The sequence below is a fragment of the Penaeus vannamei genome, chromosome 8, assembly GCF_042767895.1.
Source record: "Penaeus vannamei isolate JL-2024 chromosome 8, ASM4276789v1, whole genome shotgun sequence".
Classification (NCBI taxonomy): Eukaryota; Metazoa; Arthropoda; class Malacostraca; order Decapoda; family Penaeidae; genus Penaeus; species Penaeus vannamei.
In genome coordinates this window covers 30,703,150-30,713,149 of record NC_091556.1, presented here as the reverse complement: position 1 = coordinate 30,713,149, position 10,000 = coordinate 30,703,150, and the positions used below count along the sequence as shown (strand labels likewise).

The following is a 10,000-nucleotide window of genomic DNA, read 5'->3' as shown; positions in this document are numbered from 1 at the left end:
CAGCGTTTGAAACTGGCGATCGGGGAAGTTGGGCGACTTGGCATCCCAACCGTCTCTCGAGGAGCGGCGGGTGGGGTGGGGAGACGGGGTGCAGGGCCATGTTCTTGTCATTATGGTGTTTCCAGAGGTAAAGGGGGGGGGGGGGATTGCTGTGTGTCACGTGCGATGGGAAAGCGCAACCGTCAGGATCACGCCGTTCTTGACCCCCTCTTCTTTCTCTCTCTCTCTCTCTCTCTCTCTCTCTCTCTCTCTCTCTCTCTCTCTCTCTCTCTCTCTCTCTCTCTCTCTCTCTCTCTCTCTCTCTCTCTCTCTCTCTCTCGCTCATCATCATCAGCTATCCGCTACCCCTTGTACATGCCCCCCACCCCTCTCCCCTCCTTCATCTTCCTCCTCTTCCCCCCCTCGCCCCGGCCCCCACCGGCCCCTCCCCTCCCTTGCATAAGCAGATGTTGGGGAGCGCGTGGTGGGGGAGGGTCTGCCTCCCGCGTGACTCATGCAGAGGGGGAGACTTGAGCGAGAGGAGGAGGGGGTAGGGGAGGGGGGGCAGAGGAAGTGGTTGCGGTGCGGTTGTGAACAGGGAGTTAACGAATCTCTGGGAGGAGGAGGAGGAGGAGGTGGAGGAGGAAGAAAAAGAAAAGACGGCTTATTCACATTGCGGCGAAGTGGAAAAGCCATAGCTGGAAAATAAGGATAAGGGCAAAGGCTGCCTTCGTATTGCCTCTGGGCGCCAGTGACGGGAAATGGCGCGGGATCCAGTGTCCTGGACGATGTCGCGATGGAGAAAGAGAGAGGAGGGAGGAAGAGAGAGAGAGAGAGGAGGATGAAATGGGAGGTAAGACAAGATGGGATGTAATAAGAGAAGGAAGAAAAATTGATCTCACCTTGGAAGATGAGATAACCGGATGAGGAGGAGCAGGAGGAGAGTGTAAGGGCGGGAAGGTGGCGGCAAAGATTCTGGGAGCAGCAGCAGGGCGAGGGTTGAGGGGGGGGGGGGTGCGATGCATGCGAAGAAAGGAGACTAAATTTAGGCTTTGTGTTTGTGTAGGTGTCGCTGTCATGGGGCGCAGTAGGGTTGAGGAAATGGGACTTCCTAATGAGGGAAAATAAACCTCGTCTCTGTGACGAAACTTGTCAGGATTCGGCAAGCACATGTAAAAGGGCGAGGGGGTTTGTGTTCGGTCTGAAAACTCAATAACGACTTTATCAGCGACTTGCTTAAAAGACAACTCTAAGTAACATTGTCTTTCGCTTTCTTCTGCGAGTGGCATTGCTGCACCCCTGTATGGGCGAATCACGGACGTATCGCGTCCGACTTGGCGGTGGCCCGCCCAGACGGGTTGGCCATGTTGTGATAGTTGTGATTGAGAGTTGGTTATAAAGCGCGGCGGTGTGCATCTTTTACACTCGAGGCTGCATACCGCTGTCCATTTATAGACGAAACCTGGGATAGCTTCATGGCCAGGAGCTGCAGCTTTGCAATAGCCTTCCACGCTGCAGGCAAAGGCGTTGATAAAGGAGCCCGAGTCCAGCAGGAGATAGCATCTGGGACGTGAGCCCCCTTCCGAGGCGGAGGAGATCCTTCGGTATTTTTTGTTGTCCCCCTCCTTGTAGGGCAGCCCTCGTCGGCGGTGAGTGAGGGGCGGCGGGAGCACCTCGGCGACGCCCCTAGCAAGCCTTCGCATTTCGCCTCTTCCAAGAATGCCAAATATATCCTCGTCCTCGCATGTCTCTTCGGAAATGCCTCGGCGTGTCCGAGATGTCTAGAGAGATATGAGGGGGAGGGCGCAAGGGAGGCGCGGAGACGCTTCTCATGCAGGAGAGGGCTGGCGAATGGGGCAACCTGTCTCCCGCGCTGTACAAGGCCTGTAGTCGCTGGGCGTGCTTGTATCAAGGCAAGGGGCATGGTTAAGGACACGGTGCTCCGTTGTGCTGGATGCAGGCGCGTACACAGGCTAGTGTGCACGCTCCCCATTAGACCTTTATGACTGCATTCCAGTCTTTCCCACATTTCAACAACTTTTAGGTCCTTGCTCCTCCCCTTTTCCCCCCTCCTGTTCTCCCCATTCCCGTGAAATTCCTCATGTGCGCACAGACGAAGCAGGAGGCTGGAAAGCAGTGAAGACGGCTTTTTTTTCTCTCTCGCTATGATGCTTCCACTTTTTTTTTTTTTTTTGGGGGGGGGGACATTCCTTGGGAGCCGCGTGCCGGAGGAAAAAGGTGCCGGGTTTTCTGGCGACGGGGAGAGTGGAAGGATTTATAAGGGCGATAAGGAAGGGTGACTAATGGTTCCTGTAGATTCCAGAAGAATTGCGTACGAGTGCGGAGAGTGTAGGAGGGGACGTCGCCGGCGTCGTACTCCACCGAGGGAGGGCAGAGGCATTGTGTATGCGTCCCCGCGCCGTCTTTATCGGGATCCCACAGGACTCGGAAACGCGACTATCGAAATCTGATGGAGTCTTCGAGCATTTGTCTGTCTCGGCCGTACGTGAGCAGCTTCACGCAAGCTCTCCAGATGATTGTGACTGCTGCGGCCATGGCTGTAGATGCGGTCGTGCCGTCACGACGAGTTTGTCGTTACTAAACCATGGCGGCCACCTCGCGTCCATGCATTATTGATAAAGCATCCCCCCTTTGTGTCATTCCAGACGAGGCTTTGTCTGGTGCGCTCCGGGGCTCGTCTGTGGTGCGGGCGGCGCGGGCGTGAATGGGGTAGAGGCGAGGACGAGAGTATTATTCATGACCGTTTGTTATGTGAAGGGAGGGGGGGAGGAGGCCGCGTCGGGCGGGGGTCGTGTGTGACGAGACGACGAGGGGCGAGGCGCAAGGGGAAATAACGCGCGTGCTTTGCTCCGGCGCGACGGAGGGACGCCGGGGAGACCGAGGGGCAAGCAGGGACGGGCGGGCGGGTGTTGCCGGGTCTATCAGGTGCATACTTTGGAGCCATTAAGTGCGGCGAAGGTTGGGGAAGGTTGGCTTCAGACGGGGACCTGCGGGCTTGTCTGGTGCTCGATGGCCGTGGCAGGGCATTACGGGATTAAAATGTAATTTCCGCCTTTTCAGATAAGAATAGCATAGTAACGTGATTTTGAAAAGCTGAAGCTACATCCATGAGGTGACGATTACAGAGGAGTGGAAGGGGCAGATCGCGGGCGTGCGGTGACGGGCGGGGCTGCGGCCGTGTCAGGTTGCCTGGCCACCTGAGGCCATTGTCACGAGGACAGTCGCTCAGACTTCATAACATGATCTCGTGCCTCGTTATCGTCGCCATTCGTTACTTGTTCGTGTTCTTATAATGTTGTATTATTGCCTTCGATAAATTGATAAAGCTCTATCAGCATCTGCCACCCCCAGCTCTGCCTCCTCCCGCATGATGCAGCGTCAGAAGCAATGGAGTTTTATGAGCATTATCATGAACAACGCCTTCGATGGCGGTTCATGTGAGGACTGTCATGAACAATATCGCGAGGGGCAGGAGAGGAACGGGCGGTTGAGAGTGGGTGTGATAAGAGAGGGGAATGTAAGGGTGGGGGCGCCGTCGTTGTGCTGCCCCTTTTAGACAAGTCTCCAGTCTGACGGACAAAAGCGATCATGAGAGTCCAGGTGGCCTCGGCCAGGATGCTACGGGGGGCAAGGGCCGGGGGAAGGGGGCTCGTTGGGAGGGGTTAGAGTAGGAGGTAGCGGTGCTAGTGGTTATGGGGGTGGGGCTTGGCTTGGAGGGCTGGAGGAGAGATGCCCTGGTGGGGCGCGTTGTCGGGGCGCGTCCTCACTCGGTGCAAGAGTCCAGGGTCTTCAGTACGAGCTCCTCCTCGTCTCAGCAGCAACGCGTGAACCGCCACCATGAGCAACACCGCCGAGGACCAGGTGAGTGCCTTCGTCTTTGGGCCGCCCATCTGTTGCGCTGGCCGCCTGTTTCTTCTCTCCTTCGCCCATGCAGAAATAAAGGACCCGTGGGAGATTGGCCAGACAGATGGTCCGCAAAGGCTGGAATACTTGGCTCCTTCGAGGTTTCGTCTTGGACTCCAAAGACGCGTTGTGCTTGGAATGTTGCGGGGCTCAGATGTGTCTTCGATGCGTCGTCGGAACGCCTAGCACTGGGAAAAGGAAACCCTTTTAAAAATTTTGATACTAGATTGGAGGCTTTAGATGCGAGGTGTATGCTTCGAAAACGATTGGCTCGGACCCTTCAGATTTCAAATCCTGCTGTTTGTATGCAAGGCTTAACAGTTTCCCAGTGACGCATCCCTTCTCTATAATTCGGCTTCTTTTGTCGGACCGTTTGACTTTGTTCTTGTCGCACAAAGATATTTACTTTCGGTGAAACCTCTCGTCACACTGGTGGGTGTTCTGAGGTGACTTGCAAGACCCCGAAACTAATTACTTGTTTGCTTATGAGAGATTCTTACTTTCCTGCTTCAGTCAAACATCAGTGTGGATAAGCTAAGGGGTTAGTTTACCCTCGTTTGTGTTATTGCAGTGTACCTTTATGGTGAACAATTGCCGTGGCTGTGAAGGGGGTTTCACCGTTGAGAAAGCGTGCGCTATCGAATCCTTGATGAATGTATCACAGGTCGTCCTTTCTCTTCTATTTGCTAATGTGGCCTCTATAGGCTGCAGTGCGACTGAGCTGTTGAAGTTAATGGATTAATCATGACTAATGAATCATAACTTTGATGAAATGACGTTTGACTAAACCCAAATTGTAGGTTTAGAATCTGATATAAAATGGAAAATACGTTTATTACTGAACGCAGATGTAACAGAGCGGGTTGTCGGTATCCATGAGCGAATTGCAGACTACTTTCAGAGCGTGACGTGCGCCGCTGGACAGGTGTGATGCCAAGTCATTCCAGTCACGAGCGACAGGTGATGTGACAGGCAGGACGAGGAGGATCAACTAGCCCGATGTTATCTGACGTTACCGTCCTACCACACCGTGCGTCTCTCGTTACTCCTGTGGTTACACACCGGTATGGCGAGAGCGCGCCCGGTCGGTCGACGGCCAATCGGTACTAGTATTCTAGGGTATCCTGAAGTATATACACGAAAAGGGTATTTGATAATTCGCATCACTATCCTAAATTAGGTGCTCAGCTGCAGCGCGGGAGGTGCACATGCGCTCCCGTGTGCGCTTTCGACGTTGCGACGCTAGTGGCATTTAGCACAAAGGCTACGGTTGGCACAAAGCGTGGCAGTAACGTACTTAATGGATGATTTGCCACCTGTCAGTGCAATGGGGCTCTGTCAGAGGAGCTACGAAGTAGGGGAGGGGGGGGGAGTTCGAAGGAAGACGCTGCAGATGTTGACATCCGATCACTCCGGCGCCGCGTTTGACGGGAGAGCCACTCCACGCGCACTTGCCGGAGCTGGAAGATTGGCGATAATTAACTTCTTTTAAAAGTCTTCGAATCCCGCTAACCCGAAAGACAGAGTAAGAGCAAGGAAGTTAATGACAGAGGAATGCAGGAAAGGAAACTGATCGCTCGCTAGTCGTAATTAAATGAGAATCAATACATGTAAACTGAGGATTCTCCGAGTCTCGTGTTCGCTGTTGGCCGAGGAACGAACCGCAGGTACCTGGTGCTCGCCGCCGCCCGTGCACGTGCAGATGCCTCGCCTTCAGCACTTCGTCTCGTCCCGCTCGTATATAGACCGCTCTCCTTCCCATTCTGTGTTCTTGTGCTATCGGTTTCATTATTCTCCTGTTAAATTGGGGACGTCTTGTAAAAGGTCCCTTCATATACTACACTGATTTTGTATTTCAGTATTTGCGTAAATTTCGGAGGAGTTTTATATCAAATTTCCAGTAAGAATTGTCCAATATCTTTGTGATGTTGCCTGGAAAGGGTTTGCTTGTTGAAGAGATATCCGTGTTTTGCTTTTTTGTCTACGATATTTGATCAATCGATAATATTCACAAACGTATATATTAGAGATGTTTGTTTAGTTAATTGTCTAGAACAATTATGAGGAAGTATTAGCAGTGAAGCCAGGTTTTCAAGGAATTGGCATTCATAAACAGTAACCCGTGTGTGAGCGGAGGAATGTCCCGTTTTCCTTTATCAGTAAGAAAACGACATGACCCGAGCAGAGATCTGTAGAAAACGGAAGATAATGAAATGTGATCGTGTTACTCCGTAGACTCGCTCTCGGGAGTGCATTGTCTGATGGGAGAGCGCAAAGATACACAACAGCAGTGTTGGGCAGCGCATGTCCCTCCAGCCTCTAAGAATAGCCCCTCGCCTACTTTCTGACGCCGTCTCGCCCCTCCTCCTACCCTCCCGTCCCAACCGGGGTACTTCTCATCCTCCGATGGGAATTCTTTCGATGAGGAGCATGAGAAAAGTGCAGGTTTTGTTTTATTTTGCGATTCTACGGTATTTCTTTGGTTTGTTTAGATATTTAACTTTCACTTAGTGTACTAAGAGGATTTCACTGTGTACCTTGAGAGGTACGTGAGCAGAGAAGTGTGAAGGCACTGTGATCCATGGGAGGGGCATCTCCATTGAGCTGTGCTCCATCTCAACCATTTCTGCTTCCCTTGCCGCCGGCCTCTCGTATCTAATGTGTCTACGCCCTTGCCTAGTCCATTATTGTTTATTGTTCTACACCTTTGCGTTGGCATTCAACCCTCACACCCATTGTTGCGAGAAAATTTAGTTCCAAGGAGTGCAAGCTTGATTTAGACTTCAACAAATAATTCTTGCGAGATAGAGGCTTAGACACGCACACGTACACACTGGCACGGTACGGTGAATCTGCTCGAGCTAAAAGGAGATTGATGTGTTGAATATGTTCAATATGACAGATTTTTGTGTTTGGATGAATGCCCCTTTTATGTAAACATTATTGAAAATTGAATTAGCCTATTGATGCATAGCATTCGAAGTCTGTTGAATCCGAGGGATGGTTAGTAACACGGAATAAGGTTTTATGTAAGAAACTAGATGGGAAAGACTGCCAACTGTATGGATATTGATGTCTATCTGTACTGCCTTGCATTTCTCGCTCCCCTTACCTGGCAGCTACCCCTCTAGCAACAGCTCTCATCTGTTTTCCAAGATGCGTTTTTACAGAGGTGTAAGGGTTCATTCTGTGTCTTGTACGTCATGTTTACATAACCTCTTATCATTATCGTGAACAGAGGCACTAAGGATGTTCTGTTTTGCAGGCTTGTTTCCCGTCAATTTGATGTAAATAAGGGTGTTATTGCTAATTCACAATCGTTATTTATATAGGGAAAGACTTTATTAGACAAAGGGAAGAACCAGCCAGCCTCTTCTGCATAGCAAACCCCACCGCCCCAACACGAGCCGGAAATAAACACCGGGAACCGCACCCTCTGGCCACACCCGATCATACGGAGGCCCCCCCCCCTCCACTCGACACCCTCCCCCCGTAATCCCGCGGAAAAGCAAAAACTTCACCAAGACGACGAATTTCCTCGGTATTGCACGTTGGGCGCTCTCCCCCTCCCCCAACACACACACCACCACCACCACCGCTGTCGCTCGCTCTCTCACTCTTTCCCTTTCTCTCTCTCTCTCTCTCTCTCTCTCTCTCTCTCTCTCTTTTCTCTCTCTTTCTCTTTTCTCTCTCTCTCTCTCTTTTTTCTCTCTCTCTCTCTCTTTTCTCTCTCTCTTTTCTCTCTCTCTTTTCTCTCTCTCTCTCTCTCTCTCTTTTCTCTCTCTCTCTCTCTCTCTCTCTCTCTTTTCTCTCTCTCTCTCTCTCTCTCTCTCTCTCTCCCTGTCTTTCTTTCTCTCTTTCTCTTCTCTTCTCTCTCTCTCTCTTTTTCTCTCTCTCTCTCTCTCTTTTTCTCTCTCTCTCTCTCTCTCTCTCTTTTTCTCTCTCTTTTTCTCTCTCTCTCTTCTCTCTCTCTCTCTCTCTCTCTCTCTCTCTCTCTCTCTCTCTTTCTCTCTCTCTCTCTCTCTTTTCTCTCTCTCTCTTCTCTCCCTCTTCCCCTCTCTCTCTCTCTCTCTCTCTCTTTTCTCTCTCTTTTTTCTCTCTTCTTTTCTCTCATTTTTTCTCTTTTTCTCTCTCCTTTTCTCTTTTTTCTCTCTTTTCTCTCTTTTTTCTCTCTCTTTTTTTCTCCCTCTCTTTCTCTCTCTCTTTTTCTCTTTCTCTCTTTCTCTCTCTCTCTCTTTTTCTCTCTCTTTCTCTCTCTCTCTCTCTCTCTCTCTCTCTCTCTTCTCTCTTTTCCCTCTTTTCCCTCTCTCTCTCTTTTCCCTCTTTTCCCTCTCTCTCTCTTTTCCCTCTTTTCCCTCTCTCTCTCTTTTCCCTCTTTTCCCTCTCTCTCTTTTTTCCCTCTCTCTCTCTCTTTTCCCTCTCTCTCTCTTTTCCCTCTCTCTCTCTTTTCTCTCCCTCTCTCTTTTCTCTCTCTCTGTCTTTTCCCTCTCTCTCTCTTTTCCCTCTCTCTCTCTTTTCCCTCGCTCTCTCTCTTTTCCCTCTTTTCCCTCGCTCTCTCTCTTTTCCCTCTTTTCCCTCTCTTCTCTTCTCTCTCTTTTCCCTCTTTTCCCTCTCTTCTCTTCTCTCTCTTTTCCCTCTTTTCCCTCTCTTCTCTTCTCTCTCTTTTCCCTCTCTCTCTCTTTTCCTCTCTCTCTTTCCCTCTCTCTCTATTTCCCTCTCTCTCTCTTTCCCTCTCTCTCTCTTTTCCCTCTCTCTCTCTTTTCCCTCTCTCTCTCTTTTCCCTCTCTCTCTCTTTTCCCTCTCTCTCTCTTTTCCCTCTCTCTCTCTTTTCCCTCTCTCTCTCTTTTCCCTCGCTCTCTTTTTTCCCTCTCTCTCTCTTTTCTCTTTCTCTCTCGCTCTCTCTCTTTTCCCTCGCTCTCTCTCTTTTCCCTCTCTCTCTCTCTTTTCCCTCTCTCTCTCTTTTCCCCCTCTCTCTCTTTCCCCCCCCTCTCTCTCTTTTCCCTCTCTCTCTCTCTTTTCCCTCTCTCTCTCTCTTTTCCCTCTCTCTCTTTCTCTTTTCCCTCTCTCTCTCTTTCTCTTTTCTCTCTCTCTCTTTCTCTTCTCTCTGTCTCTTTTCTCTCTCTCTCTCTTTCTCTTTTCTTTCTCTCTCTCTCTCTCTTTTTCTTTTTTTTTCTCTCTCTCTTTCTCTCTCTCTCTCTCTCTCTCTCTCTCTCTCTCTCTCTCTCTCTCTTTCCCTGTCTCTCTCTCTTTTTCCCTCTCTCTCTCTCTCTTCCCTCTCTCTCTCTCTCTCTTCCCTCTCTCTCTCTCTCTTCCCTCTTTCCCTCTCTCTTTTCCCTCTTTCCCTCTCTCTCTCTTTTCCCTCTTTTCCCTCTCTCTCTCTCTCTCTCTCTCTCTCTCTCTCTCTCTCTCTCTCTCTCTCTCTCTCTCTCTCTCTCTCTCTCTCTCTCTCTCTCTCTCTCTCTCTCTCAAGGCCCGCTTCTGCCGTACCTCGTCGCCCTTTGCTCGTCCCAGTTTGCTTTGAGCGTCTTGGGGGGAAAGTGGGCTGGGGAGCGAAGGGGCAGGAGGGGGTTGATATGCTTTGGGCGAGGCGTGGCGAGGTGGCCTTAGATTCATTGGGGTTGGTAGGGTTGTATTTTCATGTGATGATGATGGTGGTGGTGGTAGTGATGATGATGATAGGTATGATGATAATGACAGTAACGACGACTGATGATGATACTAATGATGACTGTTGATGATAGTAATAGTTACTATGATCATCGTAATGATAACAATGACAATGATAATGATTGTAATGAGGACAATAATGAAGACTGATTATGACGATGATCGTAACGATGACAATGATGCTGATTGTAACTTTGAAAATTATGATTGTAACGTTGACAATGGAAACGCTGATTATTGTAATGATAATAACAGTAGCAATGATAGATATACTGATAGAATTAATGTTATTGTTACTGTTAACGGTATCATGATGATTATTACTGTTTATGTAATTATTTTCATAATTAAATATGTTTGGGGAAGGTGAATATATTTATAATTTCTGGTGATTAGAATTTGTCCATTTTTATGCCAGGATAAAGCCTGA

General features: G+C 49.8%; 1 protein-coding gene across 9 annotated transcripts in view; it reads left to right on the top strand.

Annotated features, from left to right (window-relative positions):
- Window positions 1-10,000, top strand: part of LOC113830028 (neurofilament heavy polypeptide) — a 163,738-nt gene that overhangs the window by 96,308 nt on the left and 57,430 nt on the right. Inside the window, exon 1 of one of the 9 annotated variants that reach the window (XM_070124531.1) lies at window positions 3,725-3,861. The exons of the other annotated variants lie outside the window; for them this stretch is intronic. Coding sequence (XP_069980632.1) covers window positions 3,838-3,861 — 24 coding nt within the window. The 5' untranslated portion in view covers window positions 3,725-3,837. Of the gene's footprint in view, window positions 1-3,724; window positions 3,862-10,000 lie in introns of those variants that run through there. 9 annotated transcript variants of the gene reach the window in all.